The sequence below is a fragment of the Dendrobates tinctorius genome, unplaced genomic scaffold, assembly GCF_039654945.1.
Source record: "Dendrobates tinctorius isolate UK_male_01 unplaced genomic scaffold, ASM3965494v1 ptg000069l, whole genome shotgun sequence".
NCBI classification, from domain to species: domain Eukaryota; kingdom Metazoa; phylum Chordata; class Amphibia; order Anura; family Dendrobatidae; genus Dendrobates; species Dendrobates tinctorius.
Window position 1 is genome coordinate 24,323,888 of NW_027361737.1, and position 25,266 is coordinate 24,349,153.

The window sequence follows — 25,266 nt, forward strand, 5'->3', positions numbered from 1 at the left end:
ACTCCTCCGACACAGCTTCCCTTCGTAGATAAACAGCCGGCCTCTCTTCTTCCACAACTGCTGGGTTTCTTCAGGAGCATCCAACTCTGGACGTGAGTCAGCTCGTATCAACAGCTCCTTCACCAGGCGGACTGCAGGGTCACTATCTTGCGTTTCCGCCCAGTCATGATGGGGCAAAGGATTCAGGGTGACCTCCTTCAAGCCAGACCGTCTGTTTCTCACTCCTTGAGCACGTTGGGCCACAAGTGGCCGGTGGAAGGGAGGTAGCTCTATCTCTTCAAGAGCCTCAGGGTCTTCTCCTGCATCTGGTAGGTTCGGCATTCTGGACAGCGCATCAGCATTGGCATTCTTGTGCCCTGCCCGGTACTTGATGGTAAACTCATAGTTAGATAGCTGAGCCATCCATCGCTGTTCCAGTGCACCTAGCTTTGCAGTGTCCAAGTGAGTCAACGGATTGTTGTCCGTGAAGATTGTAAACTTGGCCGAGGCTAGGTAATGCTTGAATCTTTCGGTGACAGCCCAGACTATGGCAAGGAACTCCAACTTGAAAGAACTGTAGTTACCAGGGTTCCTTTCAGTGGGACGCAACTTCCTGCTGGCGTAGGAGATCACTCTTTCTTTTCCATTCTGTACCTGCAACAGTACTGCTCCTAGTCCCACATTGCTGGCATCTGTGTACAGCACAAAGGGTTTCTCATAATCTGGGTAGGCCAAAACTTTGTCACCTGTGAGAGCCATCTTCAATCTGGTGAAGGACCTCTCTAACTCTTCAGTCCATTCAAAGGTGGAATTTTTCTGTTTGTTCTTCTTGGACTGCCCCACCAGAAGATTTTGCATAGGGGTGGCTATTTCAGTAAAGCCCTTGATGAATCTTCGGTAGTAGCCTACCAGTCCAAGGAATTGGTGTACTTCATGAAGGTTGCTGGGCTTCGGCCAGTCCCGGATGACTGTGACCTTGTCAGGATCTGTTGCCACACCTTCTGCACTGACCACATGACCGAGGTACTGTACCTTGGGCTTCAGGAGGTGGCATTTGGAGGGCTTCACCTTCAGGCCAAAATTGGACAAAGCTTCGAACACTTCAGCCAGGTGTTCCAGATGATCTTCATAGGTTTTGGAGAAAATAATGACATCATCCACATACAACAGGACCGGCTCGATGTTCATGTGTCCCAGGCAGCACTCCATCAGCTGTTGAAATGTTCCTGGGGCAGTGCAGAGCCCAAATGGCATATAATTGAACTCACAGAGACCCATTGGAGTGGTAAATGCGGTTTTCTCCTTGTCTGCCTCTGCCACAGGAACCTGCCAATACCCACTGGTGAGATCCAAGGTGGAAAAGTAATTAGCAGTTTTAAGTGCAGCTAAGGATTCCTCAATCCTAGGTAATGGGTAGGCAAAGCCACTGTGGCGACCATACTCCTGTGGGCGCCACATTAGCCTTTGCCACATGTCAGTGGCTCCACCAGGGCCACAGTCTGATGCCATGAAAATTGTCTGATTTAAGAGCAACCTTTGAAAGGACCATTGACTTTTTTAAGGCAGACCGAGTCATTTTGTCTGGCCTCCATTTTTGTCTTCTTTCTTATCGCCCGCAAAAAACAGTGGTCGTCTGCACTTTTGTGTCCAGTCCACAATAAGAAGGCAGACAGTGCCAGCATTGAAGTTAGACAGATCACAAAGTGACTCTGTCTGCCTCATTAAAGTTATCGGCCCAGGCCCAGTCGCAGGTTGAGCCTGAACCCTGCAGAATGAATTCCAAACTCCTCTCAGCTTCTTCTGTGAGGAGTTTGGAACTCTTTAATCTTTTAATGGATTCTTCTCAACTGATTTATTATCACATCAAAGTTCAGTTCAACTTACAGATAAAAGGGTTAGCCTCATTTAGACGTCCATGCAAATTGGTGCTAGATCGGACCGCAATGCACTCACTGGCTGTGGCTGTCCTGACCCGACCATGTCATCCTGATAGATATTCATGAAGCTGTCACGTTTGGGTAGAGAGAGCCTCAGCCAGTCCATGTATTGGCGGCTCGTGCTCTGACTGATTTACATGACAAATTTCCATCAGAGTTATCTCAATGTTCAGGGAAATAAAAAGCCTATAAAAGACAAATGATGCAACATTTTTAATGAAACTCAATTGCTACAAAATATACAGGCATAATAGACTGAACCTTATTGGGACAAAGCAGAAAACGTTTCCAAAGTGTCTTGCCTTTCCTGGACACCTGTCAACAGGGGACACTCAGGCTGCCCCCACACACTTTTGGATTGATAGGTTTGCATAGCAGTCAATTGGTGACAAAATGGAGAACTGGTGATCAATTGCATCAGTTTTTAATTTAATTTTCATAGATTTAGTAGAGCAGGCAGTTGATAAATTACAATGTCCTATCCAGGGCAAACATGGTATGACATTTCTATATAAATCACTGTCGTACTTATGCCTTGGATGATCAGTTGGTTGAATGCTGTTATTGTGTATGTCTCAATTTTTACTAACAAATACTTGATAATGTTCTTTATCATCTTCTTTACAGCAATACTCAACCCCAAACAGCCAAAGGAAACCCCGAAAAGCTTCAGTTTTGACTATTCTTACTGGTCCCATACTTCAGTAAGTAACAAAAGAATTGCACACATACAGAATATAGCTCAGCAGTAAAGCCAGTGACAGGCAACACAAAGGACAGGGATGGTGATAGCATACGATGGATACTAAAGTAAAGCGTTGCCTACTTTGTGTTGTCTTTATACAATTATGTAGCTGTCAGCTGAATACTCATTAAAGGAGTTATCCAGGACTATATTAATTTTTTTTTACTATGGACCTAAGAACTTACAGGCAGGTAGTTTCTGGCTACCTGCCTGTTCTGCCCAGTGCAGATCTCTGCCGATACAGAGCAGTCACTGACCGCTCCTGCCTGCAATTCTGCTGCCTCCACTAACGTTACTTTGACAGAGTAGAAGCTTATCTTCCGGGCTGCTCTGTTGACGGGGAGACAGCCGTCTCCCCACTGCATAAATGTGGGAAGCCAGCTGTCAATCAGTATGAAGTCGGCAGTCAAGCCCCATCACCAGAGCAGCCCGGAAGAGAAGTCGTTGTTCTGTTGACGTGGAACAGGTGAATCGCCGGCAAGAGCAGTCAGTGTCTGCTCTGAATAGAACAGGCAGGTAATAAGTGACACATTGATGGACCTCTTATTTCTACATAGAACTTAGAAGAATTCAGCTAGTCAGTTTTTAATCACGTCATATCATAAACCTAATTGAAAAAAGAAGAATTAGCTGGGTAGAAAGGAAAAATGAGCAATTTTAAGTACAAAGTGCCATATAATATGATGATTGTAATATATTAAGAGGATAAAGAATTTGATGGGAGGCGGAGGGCTTCTTTAATTGGTCAGACATTTATTTACAAGGTAATTAACTATAGGTGGTAGGAAAGAAACTAGACCATTTTCTTCCTTCTGTGGGAGTAATAATTTGGATAGAAATCTATGTTGTAATCATTTCCCAGCCCAACTTGATCATTTGTGAATATATAGAAATTACATGCCTATACAAGGATTTAACTCCCAGAAATTAAAAAAAAGCCCTTGGTGCAATCGTACACTGCAGCACACCTAAACCTACATAAGTGCTATTGGAAATTCTCTCTTATGCCTGAGTGACTGTACACCAAGTAATGTGTCATTTTTACTACATATGTTAACCTTTACAGAAATTCTGATGCCAAAGAGTTAAACGAGGCCGCACAGCTCTTCAGATCTGCACATTGTGCCCTAGAGAGACTCATTCACTGCAGGAGTGATTGATACAGTGGTTTACTTTGCTGCCTAGCAAAATGGAGACAAGCATTATGATTTTGAGCCATACATTGAACAGTAAGGAGATGGGGGACCTGTCATATCTTATGACACACAGATATCATTTTCATATATTTCTCCATTTTTATTGTAATGTGAGAAAAATAGGAGTGAAAAAAGAGGAAATTAAAGTGATTGTCCGGTAATTTATATTGATGGCTTATTCTCAGGATAGGTCATCAATATCAGATCGAAGTGCCATCTCTGCCAGATGTACTTAGTTGTGGATCAGAACTACCCAGGCGATAACTATGGCCTGCACATCTTCCTCTAATCAACGGAACCTAGAACAGCTGATTGGCGAGGGTCGTGGCTATCACACCCCCACAAATCTGATATCAATTACATCCGATAGGCCTTCAATGTAAAGTACCGGACAACCCCTTTAAGGCAGGGAGTGACGGGATTTTTTTTTATTATGCTGAGGAAGTGTCCCGATTCTAGTACCCCGCAACTCCCAGTCTACTCAATGATGGTCCCATCATGTATTACTCTTGCCACCGTGCAATGATTTTCTAACTAAAAGTCCCCTCTCAGTTATGCTTGTATGCAGTATGGCAGACAGTACAGGCGCAGAGGAATAATGACCGTCCCTCTCTTCCTGTAATCCATCTCTGCGGCTTTACTGCTACAGACAGATTACACTTGACAACAGGCATTGGAGAGCACATCAGCCAGAAAGGAGACATTTGGTGGACAGCACTGTGTGATTTATAACATCATTTTGGTATACTACTTTGCTAAGTCTGTTTTGACAGCAGTGACCATTGAAAAGAGATGGAGTCGAAATAAGTATATAGGACACTATGTTAGCTGTTGTAATGTCTGCTCTTAAACTTAAGTTGTAGTATGTTATCAAGTATATGTGAGGGGAGCCAGGGCCATAGTCAAGGCTGACATAGATTGCTCAAATGCACCCTGGTCTCCTGCCACATGCATCCAATGTCCCGTTTGTGGCATACCTTTTGCTATGTCTTCTGCACCATCAGGGTCCCATTTGGTCTGCTGAAGTTCTGCGGCTGGCGTTGTTATACAAAAAGAGACAGAGTCATGTTCCAATTCAACATAAAAGAATCTACTTGCATCCGTACGCAGTATGTCCATTTCAGTTACAGCCATATCTTGAGGTTCCACACAGTATGCATCCTTCACTTTCCCTGTGTCTTCCCTCTTTCCTTCCATGGTATCCCAGGGATGTACTGACCCATCCGGTACTGCAGCATTCTCATGTCCAGCTTCACTATGTTTAGGAGATCCCCTGTCCGTTTTGCCCCAAACATAAGAGCATCAGCCCATGTAGTTAGCTGCCACATCCTGGTGCTGCCCTACATCACTTTCCTGTTGCAACCTTCAGCCACTATCAGGCCCTGGACAAACTGGGCTCCTAACTTGTGAACTTTGCAGGGGTCACTGCACTGTCCCGGGCTCTAAAGCCCTAGAGGACTGTCTGGGCTCGCTGGCCCTACTAACTACAGTCAGGAATGTTCCTGGCTTACCCACAGCAGACCCTCCCTATGTTAACTATTCACACCAAAGTATCCCCATCTAATGGACTAACTAAGAACTGCACTTTCCCTGCACAGTAATATACATATGACCGTAATTCAGTATAAAACATTGTTTACACAATAAAACATGAATCAACAATTTACTGGGAATTACTGTGGGGAATAATACTGTCCTTGCAACCCCTTACATATATACTGTAATATATAAGGTATATACTTGAACTATAGCATTATCTCATATGCAGGATGAAGACAGCCAGTTTGCTGGACAACAACAGGTCTACCGTGACATTGGGGAAGAAATGTTGCTTCATGCCTTTGAGGGGTACAATGTGTGCATTTTTGCCTATGGACAGACAGGAGCCGGAAAATCTTATACCATGATGGGCAAACAGGAGCCCAGCCAGCAAGGAATCATACCTCAGGTAATAATATACTAAGGCGTCTCTAGACATTCTACAATATCCCGAGGAGCAACTGTCTTTAGAGAAAGTCCTTAACTTCTAAATACATATTGTTTCTGCTGATTTTTATATAGTCTTTATTATATGAATATTACATCTAAAATTATTAATATTTGTAGTATAAGTGTTATACAAATTCTGAACATTTAAGGGGGTTGACCGCTTTCAGAAAACTTTTCCCTATATGCACAGTACGTTGTAAAAAACAACTTGTGCTTTAGTTAACTTTCCTGGGGTCTAGCACAGTGTTGCCCCAGTGTCCGTTATTTGGCTGCAGCAGTCATGTGATGTCAACATTGCTGCAGCCAATCACTGAACTTAGCGGCTCTGTCAGTGCAGATGGCACAAGCTGCTCAGAGTCACTGAGCTCAGTGATTGGCTGCAGCAATATCAACTTAATGTCGCTGCTGCTGCCAAACAATGGAGACTGAGGCAGTGGTAGATACATTGATCCCAACCCTGGGAGGGCGAGTAAGGCACATTTAGGCTTTTTTACAGTTAACTGTACAGTTTTCTGAACGAAGTCAACCCCTGCTACCATATTTCCTCTTTCAAATGATTGAACTCTGTGGTGTTATCCGGTTACTGGTACTAATGTTGACTATATGAGTGTACATACAGTAGCAGTCATTTTAATTACAAGTTGATATATACCTGACCATAGTCAGCATTATCTCCTGTGACATTGTTGCCCTTAATGGAAGTGTCTCATCTGACATTTATGACTTAGCCATACTGTATGTCAGAGAATTGGGCCCCAGTTAGTGATTCCTGGAACTTCTATACAAATGATTGGAGATCTAATTAGATTATAGCAATGTGCCATACTCTGGCATGGACTGGCCCTCAGGGGAACCGGTGAATCCCCCGGTGGAAGGAGCGTTTGAGCTCCGAAACGCGCGTCGGGGCGGGCCCACCTCACCATACCTCTGCAGCATAAAGGTAATATTACCATCACCATATATTGTTCTTTTCATGGCATACTATGAAGCCGTTTATTCATGTGAGTATTTGCTCCTTTATGGTGTATTGATTTCAGCCTAAAATGCATACGCAATATCGGCTATTCATTGCTGCGGTGTGGATGGGTGGAGAGTGAGCCCGATTTGATGTGTGATCATTGGGTGGCTGCATTTATCCCCCCTCTCTTCCAATATTTCTGGTTGTTCACTTTTATATTTGCAAATTTAATAAAGTAAATATTTTATGGGACGTTCTGACTGCGCTTTTGTTTGGGGCTTATCTGCTTACTGCAGTTTGTCCTAATAAGTCCAAAATTACATGGATATACATGTGTGGAGTAACTGATCAATTCTTTTTCACTCTGATCTATATGGTCTTTCTTTCACATGTATAATGCGTGCCGCAATTCTGTTATGCTCTATTGCAATCTTTGTGGCTTGTGATATCAGAATGGACCTTTCTTAAGTAAGGTTTGTTTTGCTGTGTGCATAGAGAACCCTTTTTATCCAGATATCTATCGGACTGGAACCCAAACCACCTTGCTGTGACTAGAGGTCTTCTCAGAGTGTCTTCATTAATTAGGCGTCATTCACACTTGCGTATTTGATCGGTATTTTTTATTTTCGGTGAGCGAAGAAGAGGGAAATGTTTTATTATATCTTTTCTGTATTTAGAAACCTTTCCTGGTTTTGATTATATAAAAAAAGAAATGGAGGAAAACCAGAAATACCCAAGTATGAATGAAGCCTGAGGTCATGAGATATTGTATTACTCTCACTCTATTGATCTCATTTTCTTTGCTGCATAAAACACTACTCAATAAGGTGAAGTCATGGCTGCCATCAACCGTCTCACCACGCAAGGTCATCTAAGGTGAAGGACGTCAGATCGTGATGCACGGTGGTCTTTCACGTCTGGTCATTATACTCTGCCCGGATGACTCCTCTAGTTGTTACTTGCTTTTGCATCATTCATTTCCTGTCATTACAATAATGACATCACAAATAGAAAACGACCCTGCGTTGCTTATGGTAAAGGCACAAGTCTTGTTTTTGAGCGTTCATGGTCCAGGAGGGGGGCTAACTTGCTGCCTTTAATCTGTTTAACCCCTCAGTATCTGAATTATTCATTGACGTCTCAAAGTCTATCAAATATTAAAGATATACTCTGTCTGTGAATTATTAATTAACCCTGCGCTGCCTGTAAAGTGTTAACCCCTTGATGGCTGTGACTTGGCGGCCTTAGTGATGAATGTGGTCTTACAACCATATTATTTCATATAGAAACCTTTTTGTTTCAGCTTTGTGAAGATCTCTTTTCACGGATCAGTGACACAACGAATGACAACATGTCTTACTCTGTGGAGGTATGTGTTATGCAACTGGACCTTTAATAAGAACTCTACATCACTATGGAGCTTATAAAGTGAATTGCTCTGGATGCAGTTCCCTAAAACATCTGGGTGTCACGCTGCTGCTGTGCAGGTAGATGCTGCTCCACTAGATGGCAATAGAGTGGAGGGAGGACTGCACACAGTAGGAGCAGACCTGCAGTGTAGCAGCGAGGCTACCACTAGGTGGCAGCGGAATAGTAAAACAAGCCAGGTCGATATTAGTCTGTAGCGCAGTACCAAAGGTAAAAACAAGTACAGAGTCAGAAACAAGCCAAATGGGTCAATATCGGTCAGGAGCAGATATGCCAAAAGCAAGAGACAACATCACATGTTTCTCAATGCAAGCAATGACTAGCCAGGTCTTTCCCCGGGAAGGAACAACCACGGGAAGGGCAGTCTCAAATGAAGGAAACCACCTATGCCAAAACATGGTATCCATCCACAGACAGCTGTTTCAGGGTATTGCCCCTCATCAGTGTGGAGTAGGAAACTGGCTAGTAGGAGCTATGCCTAGTAAAAGACTGTGAAAAATAAGGATGAATGAACTCATGGAGATCAACATCCAACACTGCGGAGACACCATCACATGTTTCTCAACGCAGTGATTCTAGAGCAATGCCCCCATCCCTTATGGGAAATATGCAAAAACATGCAAAACACAAGCCGCGGAGACACCATCACATGTTTTTCAACGCAAGCAATGACTAGCCAGGTCTTTCCCCGGGAAGGAACAACCACGGGAAGGTCAGTCTCAAATGAAGGAAACCACCTATGCCAAAACATGGTATCCATCCACAGACAGCTGTTTCGGGGTATTGCCCCTCATCAGTGTGGAGTAGGAAACTGGCTAGTAGGAGCAATGCCTAGTAAAAGACTGTGAAAAATAAGGATGAATGAACTCATGGAGATCAACATCCAACACTGCGGAGACACCATCACGTTTCTCAACGCAGTGATTCTAGAGCAATGCCCCCATCCCTTATGGGAAATATGCAAAAACATGCAAAACACAAGCCGCGAAGACACCATCACATGTTTCTCAACGCAAGCAATGACTAGCCAGGTCTTTCCCCGGGAAGGAACCATCACGGGAAGGGTAGTCATTGCTTGCGTTGAGAAACATGTGATGGTGTCTCCGCGGCTTGTGTTTTGCATGTTTTTGCATAGTTCCCATAAGGGATGGGGGCATTGCTCTAGAATCACTGCGTTGAGAAACATGTGAAAAATAAGGATGAATGAACTCATGGAGATCAATATCCAACACTGCGGAGACACCATCACATAGTAACATAGTAATCAAAACTATGTTACTATGTGATGGTGTCTCCGCAGTGTTGGATGTTGATCTCCATGAGTTCATTCATCCTTATTTTTCACAGTCTTTTACTAGGCATTGCTCCTACTAGCCAGTTCTCTACTCCACACTGATGAGGGGCAATACCCCGAAACAGCTGTCTGCGGATGGATACCATGTTTTGGCATAGGTGGTTTCCTTCATTTGAGACTGCCCTTCCCGTGGTTGTTCCTTCCCGGGGAAAGACCTGGCTAGTCATTGTTTGCGTTGAGAAACATGTGATGGTGTCTCCGCGCTTATGTTTTGCATGTTTTTGCATATTTCCCATAAGGGATGGGGGCATTGCTCTAGAATCACTGCGTTGAGAAACATGTGATGGTGTCTCCGCCGTGTTGGATGTTGATCTCCATGAGTTCATTCATCCTTATTTTTCACAGTCTTTTACTAGGCATTGCTCCTACTAGCCAGTTCCCTACTCCACACTGATGAGGGGCAATACCCCGAAACAGCTGTCTGTGGATGGATACCATGTTTTGGCATAGGTGGTTTCCTTCATTTGAGACTGCCCTTCCCGTGGTTGTTCCTTCCCGGGGAAAGACCTGGCTAGTCATTGCTTGCGTTGAGAAACGTGATGCTGTCTCTGCAGCTTGTGTTTTGCATGTTTTTGCATATTTCCCATAAGGGATGGGGGCATTGCTCTAGAATCACTGCGTTGAGAAACATGTGATGGTGTCTCTGCAGTGTTGGATGTTGATCTCCATGAGTTCATTCATCCTTATTTTTCAAAAGCAAGAGACAAACAGTAGGTCAGGATCCAAGCCAAGGTAAATACCAGGGAGTCAAAACACGAGAAGGGGAACACAGAGTCAGGACAAGAAGAGGTGAATAAACAGACACGGGTACAGTCAGCAAAAGCAGCAGGACAAATCAGGGCAGAGTCGGCTACACATGCCGTAGGCAGAAACTATAACTGACACCGCCTGCAGGATGCAGTGGAGAGAAATAGCCGACCTAAAGCCAGAATGAGGCAGAGAAAAGTTAACTCTTGACATGATCAGATGGGGAAAGAGAGACAGGAAACAAAACCCGGCCTGGATCATGACACTGGGAGTGCTAACCTTTAGTGAAGCGAGACATCATGTTAAATCAGGTTTGGTGGGAGTCCCAGACGTCATCCAAGCACTATGCCATCCCTTTAAAAGATGGGAACAGTAAAATAGAAATTACTGTTGTCTGTACAAAATGGGTACGATCTGTTTCTTCTGTTCAATAAATGTCAGCTGAATGAACTGTGATTACTTACTATGCCACCATAAACATTAATGCCCATTTTTGCCAAATGTTCATGTGTTTTCAATGGGGAGACGTATAAACTGCTGCCAGACATTTATACCTATAGGGGTGCAATCAGAATGCCGTATAAATCAGAGCAAGATAGGAACGCAATGCACGGACTGGCCGGCAGCTCTCCCCACCTGAGCGTGACAGCTGCATTGAAATTTATGAAGTTGACTCAGGTCAGAGGAGCTGCCTGACAGTCCATGCACTGCGTTCCGATCTCGCTCTGATTTATATGGCTGTCTAACTGTGCCCCTACGATGGCTTGTCTGTCCCGATAACAAAGAGATCATGCATTGAAATGCAACATGTCCAAGGCCCCCCTACACATAAGAAAGTTGGCCAATCAGGTGGATATTGATGAGAATGGCCCCATTTTGCTCTATGGCTAAGTTCACACAGAATCCCCAACAAACTGTATTGCAAGGGGAACCCCAAGAGAGTCCTGAAAGAACCATTCACTTCAATGAAGCAAACACAGTCACTGTAGACATTCTCTCTCCTCCATCCTTGCATTATTTGTCCTTTTCGAACAGGCACAAAAGTGGTTAACATGGCTCGGCAATGAGCACTGTTTAAGTGTGAACTTAGCCTAAGGCTGTGTGCCCACGTACCATTTTTTAAGCATTTCCGTGGCGATTTTAAACGTGTGATTCTGCCGCGGAAACGCTTAAAAAAAGCATTCCATACATTCCCAATGGAAAACGCACATGTTGTGCCAATGCTGCGTTTTTTACCACTGCGGAATCGCTTAGCAGTAAAAAAAACGCAGCATGTTCATTAATTTTGCGGAATCACCCGTGATTCCGCATACCATCAATTGTATGGCCAAAAACACTTAGGAAAACGCATGCAAAAACGCTTGACAAACGCTTGTCAAAAACCGCATGTGTTCTCCCGGGAGCAGGGTGTGCGATTCTGCTCAGGAATATTCTGCTTAACAAACGCTAAGTGGGCACATAGCCTAATATGTATACAGCTTTCAGGATAATGGCAACCAAGTAATGCAGAGACAACAAGATTGAGAAACATTCTGGGTAATAGATGAGAATGACAAGTGGAGGATTCATTTCTTTCATCTATCTTGGGTTGTCACATATATTAAAGATAGATAATGGTAGATAGTTACAGTAGATATATAGATAATGTTAGGTAGGTACAATAGATATAGTAGATATACAGTATAGATAATGTTAGGTCGGTACAGTAGATAGATAGATTTGGTGTTTGGTATGAGTATGTTTTTCTGTAAAGATTTATTTTCTTGTCACTGCTTCTTAGGTCAGTTATATGGAGATATACTGTGAACGCGTCAGAGACCTTCTAAATCCAAAGAATAAGGGGAACCTCCGTGTCCGTGAGCACCCACTGTTGGGACCTTATGTGGAAGACTTGTCAAAGCTGGCTGTTACCTCCTATCAAGACATTCAAGATCTTATGGACTCTGGCAACAAAGCCAGGTACTCTGAATTAAATTAATTAATTCCTTAAAGGTGTTTCTGGTAAAAACAAGTTATCATGTATCCACGGGATAGATGATACTGTGTCATCACGGTGGCTCAGTGGTTAGCACTGCTGCCTTTCAGCTCTGAGGTCCTGAGTTCAAATCCCAACAAGGACAACATCTGCAAGGAGTTTGTATGTTCTCCCCATGTCTGTGTAGGATTCCAAAGACATACCGATAGGAAACCCAGATTGCGAGTCCCAAAAGAAAGGTCTAGAATGACTTGGGACAATTGTCACTTTTAAAAGAAGTTTATACCAGAATTTTTTAGATTAATAGGAGCCATAGAGCCTAAATTTTCTTCTATAGAAGCACCGTCAAGGTGCTCATATGCCTTAGGACAGAGGTGGACATACCATTGAAGCAACCTGTGTAGATGCACAGGGGCCCCAGAGGTAAGGGGACCACTATCACCTCCAGAGCTGATGGAATTGCCTTATGATGACCTATTAGACTGAAAAGAGCCCATATACTGTTTTTGCACAAGGACCCTCTAATATCAGTGTCCACTCCTGACGTGGGTGCACCATACATAATTAGGACATGGTGGCCAAATGAGCCGATATTGGCAGAACATTAGCGATGGGCAAATGTGCTCAGATAAAGTCTTATCCAAGCATGCTTGGGTGCTAACCTAGTGTCTTTGGCGTGCTCAATAGAGCATATAGATAATTATGACCAAATCCTATTCCAATGGCAGATATTGGGCACTGAAGCAGATGAAAGATAGTGACAGGACATTCTGACTTGTACACAGGAGATTAGTCTAATGCAAACACAAAAGTTCTGGATGTGTTTCCAGAACTCTTTAGGAGCCATATCGCTGCTCTCGGCATAAAACAAGCTTCAGTCATTATTGATTAGGCAAACATTCACATTACTGATATTCGTGAAGCCAGTGCCCATGGGATTACGCCATCTTTACAAATGTCTTACTTGGAGAGTTAATGATAGAAAAATGTGCAGATCTGCTCTGCTATCAAAATATAGTTAACCATTGAAACTTTGTGCACACGTTTCCGTCATTAGATTTGAAGCCACATTCCCATTGCTTCAAAACGGAAATATTAAGACTGTACTTATTGTGAGGCCGCTCTCAGACTCTGATCATGTCTGTATGAGCCTTCCACATATAGTGAACATATTTATCAGGGATTCAAGCAGTAAGTTGTGTGGTCCTAACAGATGTCATTGTTGTATTTTAATAGTTAATTCTTAATGCAATCAAAGATTAGACCATTTTAAAATGTGCCAGATGGATCCCTGTTTTTAATATTGTTTGATAAATCCAGCACATTGTTAGACTGTCTAGCCATAGTTTACATGATTTATTAGTTGGCTCCTTTTGTGCCAGAAAATTGTGCCAAACTTTTGGTGCAATTTTTGGCTCATAGTGTTACATGTTAGGCCATGCCCTTTTCATATAAGCCACATCCTTTTTTAATTAAGCCCCTTGGTGGACAAACCGCGATAAGTGCCTGAACGAACCAGAATTCTGCTGCGTTTGAATTAATAAATGACCTTCTGTTATCAAAAAATCTGTATGAATATCATGAATATTAGATGTGGAGCAGCCATAAATGTGTGAAAACTTGCATATTTGTTTCTTTTCTTTCCTCTGTGCCATTTCGATAAATTTACACAGACAGTGAGGAGAAGTGGACTCCCCCATTCTTCTCCTCTTACTCTGTGTTACTGAAGTCTATGTTCCTAATTCATCAAAGTGTTTTAGACAGAAATCTGATGCAAAAAAAACTTCTGATAAGTCATAAAATGTTTTCACAATTCACGTTTGCACAAAAGTTTTGTGGCCTTATCGCTTTTACACCAATTTAGCCTAATTCTGCCAAAATAGGCATAGTTGGGGTGGGACGGGAGAGCAATGAAGGCTTGCGCGACAGCTCATGCCAGAAATCTTACTCCAGTCCCTGACCAGAGTAATATTTGTGGTCAGGCCAACATACCCCCTCATCAAGACCTGTGTGAACAATGGTGGTCTTGAGAAATAGGAGCCAATATGATTAGACACTAAAGAGATTGCTGAACATTTTTGGAGAGCTTATAGACAGTCAAAGGTTCCTAGAAAGTGTCCCCACCTTGGACATTTATGGCATATCATAGGGATAGATGTGCGTTCTACATTTGGGACCTGCCCATACTGTATGTGGAACACAGCTACTCAGCTATTTCCATAACTGCCATGGTATTTTTTACTTCATGGGGTGGATTAAGGGTCATGAGATCCCCATTCTTTAGAAAGGTGTATTTCCAAAGGTGGGACCCACATTTGTTTAACAATAATGTCATAAATGCTGGTAATTTCCAAGGTCGGAATACCATTTTAGAAAATATTTGTAATTATAATTACTTTATGGGGAATGTCCTCATATACATTTGTCTTCTAGATTCTGGAAACCTTGCGATTTTACAACTGGAATCAGTTATAAAACATTGTTATGTCTAGTATTGCCATTACTGCTCGTTACAGGCCCCTGCTGTTCTTTAATTCCCTATTAGGTTGTCAATGTCCACCTAATGATTTCAGTGCTGGTTAGAAGAATTCACTTCCAATGCGCTTTAAAAAAAATATAAAATAAAGGTGCGCTCCATTGCACAGTACATCTCAACTTGCAATTTAGATCTAAGCTAGAAACGCAAAATAATCTTATAGAGTAGTGGTGACTGTAGGCATAACTCTATGGATGGACCTTGCTGGGGATAAAACACCTTCCATCTGGTGTGGACAGTTGCTCCAATGTGCAGTAATCATCCGCTCCATGTTGCTTCAGGGTCTGGGAAGAAAACCAAACCAAAGGCTTAATGTCGAACTGCACTTACTCAAGTGCTGCCCAAAGGAATATCCCAGCTAGGCCTCCATACAAATAACTTTATTAAACATAAAGAACAACGTGCTTTGCGCCTTCATCAGTTTCGCGTTCACAATAGCAAAAATCATTCCACTAATCATGTACAAAAATATTGGGGGCGATCTGACTGAAGTATTGAACATGTGTGACCATCATCATTGAGCATATTAGGTGGATGGTCTAAGAATCTTAAAGGGGTTTTTCACTACCTGGACAACCTCTTTTTATTAAAATAAGTAGTGCCCTTGTAATTTAAAAATAACCAATACTTTATCCACCGGAACGCTGTTCCAGTAATGCTGGCGCTGGGTCTCCCTGGGCTCACGTGACATTATTATGCTACACAAGCCCTGCAGCCAAGGGAAGTAAGTGCTCAGCGTTTGTTGGTTGGCCGCAGGGCCCCATTGTATAACAATATCAGGTCAGCGTCTCTGGAGACATCGTTGGAATGGTGCCGGTACAGAAGTTGATCATCTTTTATATTAATTTTGTAAGTTCCTAATTTAAAAAGAAGTTGTCCAAGTAGTGGGCAGTCCCTTTAAGAACAACCAGGAGACTCCATAAAGTGTGTAAAAGTAATATCTTACCACTGAAGAATTTCAATTGAAAACTTGTTTTGTTTTTTTTTGTTTTTTTTTAATCTAGCAAACCAGAAATGTTTTATTTTTTTCCTTACATTTGCTTGTGTCTTTACAGAACTGTTGCAGCCACAAACATGAATGAGACAAGCAGTCGCTCCCACGCTGTGTTTAACATAATCTTCACCCAACGCAGACATGATGCCGACACCCAGAGCAGCACCGAGAAGGTGAGAATAATCAACATTATGCATGCCACACAGAATATGTTGTGGGTTATTTCTGCATGTTTTGGACAATAAATGAGACTAAAGGCAGGTTCACATTACAGTATAAAAATTGTTCAGATTTTCATCCAGAAAAGTGGGACAATTTTTTTCTCACTTGTCATCCGTGTGCAGTCTATATATAGTGGGGAAAATTTAGTCAGCCACCAATTGTGCAAGTTCTCACACTTAAAAAGCTGAAACAGGCCTGTAATTGACATCATAGGTAGACCACAACTATGAGAGTCAAAATGAGAAAAAAAAAACAGAAAATCACCTTGTCTGATTTGGCAACATTTATTTTGCAAATTATAGTGGAAAATAAGTATTTGGTCACCTAAAAACATGCAAGATTTCTTTCTCTCACAGACCTGTAACTTCCTCTTTAAGAGGCTCCTCTGTCCTCCACTCATTACCTGTAGTATTGGCACCTGTTTGAACTTATTATCAGTATAAAAAACACCTGTCCACAACCTCAAACAGTCACACTCTAACCTCCATTATGGTGAAGACCAAATAGCTGTCGAAGGACACTAGAAACAAAATTGTAGACCTGCACCAGGCTGGGAAGACTGAATCTGCAATAGGCGAACAGTTTGGTGTGATGAAATCAACTGAGCAATAATAAGAAAATGGAAGACATTCAAGACCACTGATAATCTCCTTCGAACTGGGTATCTACGCAAGTTCTCACCCCGTGGGGTCAAAATGATCGCAAGAACGGTGAGCAAAAATCCCAGAACCACACGGGAGGACCTAGTGAGTGACCTGCATAGAGCTGGGGCCACTGTAACAAAGTCTACCAACAGTAACACACTACACCGCCAGGGACTCAGATCCTGCAGTGTCAGACATGTCCCCCTGCTTAAGCCAGTACATGTCCGGGCCCGTCTGATGTTTGCTAGAAATCATATGGATTATCCAGAAGAGTATTGGGAGAATGTCATATGGTCTGATGAAACCAAAGTAGAACTGTTTGGTAGAAACAAAACTCGTCATATTTGGAGGAGACAAAATGCTGAGTTGCATCCAAAGAACACCATACCTACTGTGAAGCATGTGGGTGACAACATCATGCTTTGGGGCTGTTTCTCTGCAAAGGGACCAGGACGACTGATCCGTGTACATGAAAGAATGAGTGGGGCCATGTATCATGAGATTTTGAGTGCAAACCTCCTTTCATCAGCATTGAAGATGAATCGTGGATGGGTCTTTCAGCATGATAATAATCCCAAGCACACCACCAGGGCAACGGAGGAGTGGCTTCATAAGCATATGAAGGTCCTGGAGTGGCCTAGCCAGTCTCCAGATCTCAACCCCATAGAAAACCTTTGGAGGGATTTGAAAGTCCATGTTCCCCTGCGACAGGCCCAAAATATCACTGCTCTAGAGGAGATATGCATGGAGGAATGGGCCAACATACACCAACAGTGTGTGCCATCCTTGTGAAGACTTACAGAAAATTTTGAACTCTGTCATTGCCGGTCATTGACAGGGCCACAGTTCACGTCCGCAACTTTGTTAGCGGTACCACGCTTTCTTTACCTTGTCACTTATAGCGTTCCTCCATGTGGATTATCCACTATCAAAAGGGTTACTAGTTGCTTTTATAATACACATGCTTTTATAATATATGTCCTTATAATACATGTTCTTATTCTGCAGGTATTAAGTCACACTTAGTAGCACCTCCTGAGAAGTAAATATTCTTCTAAAGAGAGCACCAATATATCAAAAAATCTGACACTGTGCCCCAATATACCGCAATTTTACTGACTATCCTGTTTTTCTTACTTTAGTTTGACAGTGTTCATCTCTGACCCAACCTTTTCTGCCATCAAAATATCTTCAATTATTACCTTCAATGAACGGGTACTTAACCTACATATTTTTAGTGTTTAATTAACGCATTCTGTCTAAGAGCGCAGGATAATTATTTTTCTTTTTGTTAATAACCAAATACTTATTTTCCACCATAATTTGCAAAATAAATCTTGCCAAATCAGACAAGGTGATTTTCTGGATATGTTTTCTCATTTTGACTCTCATAGTTGTGGTCTACCTATGATGTCAATTACAGGCCTCTCTCATCTTTTTAAGTGGGAGAACTTGCACAATTGGTGGCTGACTAAATACTTTTTTTCCCCACTATACAATCCTTTTTTTTTTTTTTACAGCAGCAGCTATTAATCATTTATAAGACCATTTACAGTTTCCTATGTTAGAAAATTACAATGTGTGTACCGTATGTTGTATAAATATCGGATGCTATGTTGTGACACCTGATTTTTTTTATCGCACTCTTAGATTTGAATGGGTGAATGTCATCCAATTTCCAGAGTTAGGCCACGTTCAGTATTTGGGCAGTCTTTTCCCTCAGTATTTGTAAGCCAAAACCAGGAATGGAACAATCAGAGGAAAAGTATAATAGAAACACGTCACCACTTCTGGATTTATCACCCACTCCTGGTTCTGACTTACAAATACTGAGGTAAAATACTCACCAAATACTGAACATGTGACCGTAGCTTTCGACTGAACATATGCATAGCAGGTCGTTTTTACATTGTAGTGCATTTGTTCATTTTATTTAATGTTTATTAAGTGCTCCATAACCCACCTGAAAGAGTCATATTCATATGACTATGGTATGGTATGTGCACACAGAGATTTGTTGAGCCAGTGAAAAATGACAAGTTTTTTAGTGGAAACTACTTGAGGAAACTTTGGGGAGTGCTTAGAAGAGTTTTTTTTTTGTCTCCTTAAGCAGTTTTGGGGTGTGTGCAGACAAAGACTTTTTCAGGCAGGTCCGCTCTGAATCCCCCCTGAAAAATCGCTTCCTATCATGGTATTTCCTGTTTTCTCGCCTTGTCTCTTTCAGTTGTCATCTTTCCGATGTACCTCAAGCTCCAACTTTCTATATGATTACTTTCATCAGTTGCCTCTTCTCCATACTCCATCTTGTCTTGATATGCTGTCCTCAGTATTTTCCTCCCACTTGAAATACCCATATTTTTCCATATCTTTCGGTGTCCCTTGGTTTTTCTTTCACGTGATCTTGTTTACTTGATTTCACAGTATTGTTTCTAAATCTATTCCCCATCCTGTTCTTTTTTACTTACATCTTTTTATCTCTGTTTTCCTCCTCTTGACTACAAACTAAATGACAAAATTATGCAGAACTCGCTTCATCCATCTCTTGCTGGCTCACAAAAGTGCTGAATTCTACAGAAGCCTCGTCTTCTTACGTTCCATAATGTATGAAGATGGCGGCAAGTGAGATTGAACTTTCAGACCCATATTAAAGTCTCAGTAATCAAACATGATTATGGCGGCAGCTCTAGTGCTGTATTGTCTGAGATACCTTATTTGCAGCACATAATACACAGATAAATATTCTTTACCTGTCCAAGGAGCGTTGTGTCAGGTGTATCTTGTATTATGCTAATATGAATTGAGAAAATTGCATTCTTCTTCTTGGTAGGTTAGCAAAATTAGCCTTGTGGACCTTGCAGGAAGCGAAAGAGCAGATTCCACTGGGGCCAAGGGGACAAGATTAAAGGTGAGGCACTCCTATTACTCCTAAAAAAAAAGTTTCAGTATGAATTACAAAATAAACTGGGCTTTGGATTAAAGGATATAGGAAACCTTTTAAAATTAGGACTTCTGAATAGGAAAGATGATTCATTTTTGTGTTAATAATTTTGTGGGTACCCTTAGTATTTAATCCTCATAAAATTCTAAAAACTAAACTGCTATCATTTTATTTTATGTTACATCATTCCCAACATTAAAATAGTTGGACACGGCCATGTAAAATGGAGACTTTTTTTCCTTTATACATTCAACATTTCTAGGAATATACGGTACTTTTGTGCAGTTGAAATAATGCAGATTAAGACCTCTGCTATGAGGTGCCGCCTATACTTTAGTGACATTATATGGATTTGGAACACATGGTTTTGCTGCTCTTATGGATATCTAGACAAGAGGTGAAATCTTCTAATTTGTGGCTATGATATGTGCCGCGTTACATCTACAACTTTATTTACGCCTGGGTCTTCTTTCGCTTCTTTACTTTAAGGAAGGTGCAAACATCAATAAGTCTCTCACCACCCTGGGGAAAGTGATTTCTGCTCTTGCTGAAATGGTAAGTGTGTGCTTATAATAGGATCAGCAAGAGTCTCTCTGTCACCATGGTTCACTAATTATTGCATTGTGTTTGATAAAGACACTTCACATATTTATATAAAGATATCACATCATTTCTCAGCCTGCTTTCTTCTGTATTGTTCAGTTTTGACAACCCTTCTTTATAGCTGCGTTCTTTCATACCTCCTATTAAAGCACCACGCCAGCTTTTTTGTTTTATTTCACTGCTGGAGTGGTGCTACTAATCTAAGTTCCCTGGCCCTAGTCTTATACTTACCAGTCGCCATCTGTTCTCGTTGCCGCTCCGGTCGGTCTTCTGCAGGTTGTGATCTGCTTGGTGATCCAGAAGCTTTGGACCATTTGCAGTTGTGTTGACCGTGAACTTATGTAATGCTTACAAACATGTCACATACAGTATATACACAAACAATTTTTTTTTTACATGACTATTTAATTTACTGCTACAAGTGTCTAATGGCTAATGTAATTTCTCTTGTTTTTCACAGGACTCCGGAACTAATAAGGTAAGATCTTCAATAATTAATATTTACACATAAATTTAAAGGGTCTTATGAATTACACATACAGTGGGGAAAAAAAGTATTTAGTCAGTCAGCAATAGTGCAAGTTCCACCACTTACCTCTGTCATTGCCAACAAAGGATATATCACAAAGTATTGAGATGAAATTTTGTTTCTGACCAAATACTTATTTTCCACCATAATATGCAAATAAAATGAAAACAAAACAGACAATGTGATTTTCTGGATTTTTTTTTCTCAGTTTGTCTCCCATAGTTGAGGTCTACCTATGATGTAAATTACAGACGCCTCTCATCTTTTTAAGTGGTGGAACTTGCACTATTGCTGACCGACTAAATACTTTTTTTCCCCACTGTACATATTATCCTCATGTCACCATATTAAAAGAGATCTGTTGTGCTCCACTTTTGTTATTTCTCACTTAATTCACTTTATGCGACACCTTGTTTAGTTAGTAATAATAGTTATTTACTTTATTATGAAAATGCCTTTTGAATCTCTCTTGCATTATGCCATTACAGTATATTAGTGTTGGAATGTAGGCACGAAACATAGTAATGCCACCTTGCAACCCATCTTCCTATTTTTTGCAGAATAAGAAAAAGAAGAAGACAGACTTTATTCCATATCGAGATTCTGTACTCACATGGCTTCTAAGAGAGAACTTAGGTAATGCATTTATTATACTTGTATACCACACATGCCATTCTTTTGATACAGTTGTCCTCAAAAGTTTACATGCCCTAGCAGAATTTTTGTTTTCTTGGCCTGCATGGTCTTAATCCATCTGATTCTAGTTTTGATGAGGATGCTCCTGTCAAAGAGAGGGGGAGCTATGGAGAAGAATTACCTGTATTAAGCCCCCAGACTGAGGTACCTGAGCAAGGAGTCCTTAAAGTTTCCAATATCGACAAAGAAAAGGATGAACTATCTACTCAAAAGTCTGTTAGCGGCAAAGCTAAAAAGAAGAAGAAGACGACAAAGCCAAGTTCATCCGAAGTATAAATTTCTGCAGCTGTTGAAGATGAAGATGAGGATTGGAGTATCTTTAACCAGCCTTACTGGAAGAACCTGGTGCCAGAGAGGCAGGAGGAATTATGAAAATTGTGGGCAGCTGTAGGCCCTCAAGTGAGCATCCTGGAGTATGAAGAAACCTCGCCCCTGGAATGGCGAGTTCAAAGAGAGGAGGAATGTAGGGAGGTGGACCGGACCGTGGGTACCTGCATGCCTGGTCTGGAACTGAAAAGGCTGCATCCTCTGTTTCTGGGGGGAAACCTGAGGAAGGCGGACCTTGCCCTGCTGCAGGAGGGAATTAGACGAGAGGCGGAGTTTCTTGCTGACAGAAGGGGAGAGCCAAGAGAGCACGCTGACAAAGGGAGATAAGAAGAAAAAGCACGCGCTGCAGCAGGAGTTGGCCCCAAGTAAGTGCAGCGCGCAGAGGAGAGTGCGCTTTGCTTCCCCCTCCAGAGAGTGCTGGCCCTGTGACAGGACATGCTGCTGCTACCCGGAATAGGAGCTGTGGTGCTGGGGGAATTATCTGTGTCAGCAGAGCAGAGTGTGCGGAGCTGTACCAGCAGAGAGGAGTGTGCGGAGCTGTGCCAGCAGAGCGGAGTGTGCGTAGCTAAGCCAGGTGCCGTACACTAGGAGACATTGAGTGCTCTGCCCAAGAGTGACTGTATGCTCAAAAGAGACCTCCTGCTGAGGACAGAGATAGACCGACAGTATGCGGTGAGCGCCCTCTGTGTAAACATAGACCCGCCAGCCTCCGTCACCGGAGGAGACTCCCTTGACAAGTCTGAGACAGTCGCTAGTGCGTGCGTGCAGGCCGGCGTGCACAGTGACAGATCTGAGCCCCTGAGAGTAGTAGCTGGACTGATCCAGGAGTGTGGCACTGTCCCTGTGGTGACACATTCTGAGTGTGGACTTGTGACTAAGAGTGGTGAGAACAGGACCCCCGCTCACCGACCAGCATCCTGTTATTTTCCCCGGAGGTTGTTTCTTTATCGTGGACAGAGACTTGAGAGCCTGCATGTGCCGCTGTTGTTGGTGCCACTGTTGGATTCCCGGCTGTCAGAGTCTGCGACGAGATGACCCGTGCCGCTGTTGCCGGTGCCACCATTGGAACCCTACAATCTCTCACTCCCTGCGTGGAGCACATCCCTCTGTAAATAAACCTGTTTAACCCTTGCTCTGCCTCCACGTGCATGACTGCTTCCCGCGTTCCTGCAGGTTATTACATGTACAAAGTGTGTGAAAGGGCGATGAATTTGAAATAATGCAACAGCTAGAGCATGAATGATACAAATAGATGTGGTATATACATTTTGTAGCAAAAGTGAACAAGTTTGTTTGAAGGTCTTGCCATGTTTAATTGCCTGGCACTACAAACAAATCTTCACAAATGCCCACTTGCACAAAGAGCCCTTACCTAGGTCTAAATGTATAGGAAGGTTTGTACTTAGGTCTAGGTCTCATTTTAACACGTTACAATTAATCAACCGACTTAAGACAGCAGGAGGCAATAATATGCAAAGATGAACAAACAAGCTTGCAGGTCAACATGGACCATCAAGTCTTTTGAGCAAGTGAGATAACTTTACATCATTTGGGAACAGACACAGTAAGATGAAATGAACTTATACCATTAATTGAGACTTGCAAGATGGAAGTGAATACGGAGGTTTTAGAAGGTTTAACGCAGCAGATGAAATCAACTGTGTTTTGCTATTCCATGTCTACATTACAGAGAACAAAGAAACAGAATTCATGTGGAGGACAGATCAGTTACACAACAGTCTATCTGGCTTTCATTATTGGGACAAATTTAACAAAACCGTCCAAAAGAGAGTGTGTAAGTTGCCCATTTCAACCAATCACTGCATAGATTTCTTTTTACCATAGCGGTTTAAAAATGAAAGCTGAGCTGTGATTGGTTGCTATGGGCAACTAACACAAAATTTTTTTCTTAGACAGTTTGGATAGATGAGGCCCAAAAATAGTGTTTTGGAAATGTGATGTGTTTCTTGAAAATCAAAGCAATTAAACTTCTTTTTGATTGTGTACTTCAGGTGGAAACTCACGCACTGCCATGGTCGCTGCTCTGAGCCCTGCAGATATTAACTATGACGAGACCCTTAGCACCCTGCGGTGAGATGTTTTGTCTTTTATTCACCTGTAAAGCTGATGCATGACAGAGGAACTGAACAAACAGTGAAGCTACTTAGTGTAAGATGCTGCTTTTAAAGGGGTTGTCTGTGACTTTAACACTGATGGCCTATCTTTTATTAAACTTAGATAATTTTTATTTAACGTTTTTAAACAAAAAAGTACAAACATAGCATCAGATAGCCTATGTCCTACTAACCCCTCCTGCCTCATACTCAGACCCGAATAGGTGTCCAGCAAAACGAAGTCCCGGTTAATTCCAAAGGTTTGATCATCTTCTTCTTGGTTGATTTGTCCAGAGGATCGTCCATTTACTTTTTCCGTTTCCAACTCTCATTATACAAAGAAGCAAAAATGTCATTGTCAAGTGAATACATCCTATTCGTTCGCAAGGTCCAACACATATACAACTTACAGCTATAGTACCAGATTGTACCCGCCATCTCTGGGTCTACAACCCTCCATGAGCGAACCCTCAGTCTCCATCTGAAACTTGAGTTTTCCCAGGGAATTTGGTGTAAATTTAGCCTGGGATACAAGCTTTAAAGCAATTATATATGTAAAACTGTTTATTTTGGGAGTCGCCTAGTTGGTAATTGGAGATTGTAATATTCTTGACCAAGCCAGAGTTAGAGGAGCCAAGCCGTGGGATTCCCATCATGGTGCACATAGCTTCTCAAATTTAAGTGGGGTACACCTCTTTTGAAATACAAACTTTTCCTGATGAAGCATACAGTTAATTTTAGGGTTGAACTCCTGTATGGTAGAGGAAGCTTCATACTTCCAGTGAAGGACATTTAATTTCCTTGCTAGGTAAAGCAGTCCTAGAATAGAAATCTAATGAACCTCCTCAACTTGTAGATCACCAATATAGCCCAGTAAACATACTGTGCAATAGGATCTGAGGGGATGCTGCATTCAGATACCTGGGTAATTAGATGTAGCACTGCCGAACTCTATGAATCATGTAATATTGTGAAAGTCTTTGTACTTCACTCATTGACAAACTGGGGACCATCTGAAGGATATTATCCAACTTATCTTCACTAATTAGAAGCCATGTCTTGTTCCCATTTAGAGTTAAGGGTGCAGCTTCTCTTTTTAAGGACCAGTTCCAGCAGACATTTGTAATTAAGCCCTCTTTAGGTATATTATCTAGGAATGCAGCTGCCGTAATTTGTATGAATGGAGTTTTTTTATTCTGTAGCGTGAAGGCATGCCTCAATTGTGAATACTGTTAAAGCATTTGTTTGGAATGTCTAACTCCTCCTGAAGTTTCTGAAAGGCTTTAAATTGATCAATCTGAATTAGTCGTCAGTCCTCTGTTTTATCAAAGCTTAAAAACGTCTAGTTTATCGAA

At 42.0% G+C, this 25,266-nt stretch overlaps 1 protein-coding gene across 5 annotated transcripts in view; it reads left to right on the top strand.

Annotated features, from left to right (window-relative positions):
- The window catches only part of KIF1A (kinesin family member 1A), a 233,028-nt gene that overhangs the window by 74,682 nt on the left and 133,080 nt on the right, over positions 1-25,266 (top strand). For all 5 annotated transcript variants that reach the window (XM_073581223.1, XM_073581219.1, XM_073581220.1 and 2 more), the window contains exons 3-12: positions 2,544-2,620; positions 5,626-5,805; positions 8,108-8,173; positions 12,114-12,292; positions 15,900-16,011; positions 19,532-19,609; positions 20,132-20,197; positions 20,706-20,723; positions 21,335-21,410; positions 23,810-23,888. In XM_073581223.1, coding sequence (XP_073437324.1) covers positions 2,544-2,620; positions 5,626-5,805; positions 8,108-8,173; positions 12,114-12,292; positions 15,900-16,011; positions 19,532-19,609; positions 20,132-20,197; positions 20,706-20,723; positions 21,335-21,410; positions 23,810-23,888 — 931 coding nt within the window. The remainder of the gene's footprint in view (positions 1-2,543; positions 2,621-5,625; positions 5,806-8,107; positions 8,174-12,113; positions 12,293-15,899; positions 16,012-19,531; positions 19,610-20,131; positions 20,198-20,705; positions 20,724-21,334; positions 21,411-23,809; positions 23,889-25,266) is intronic.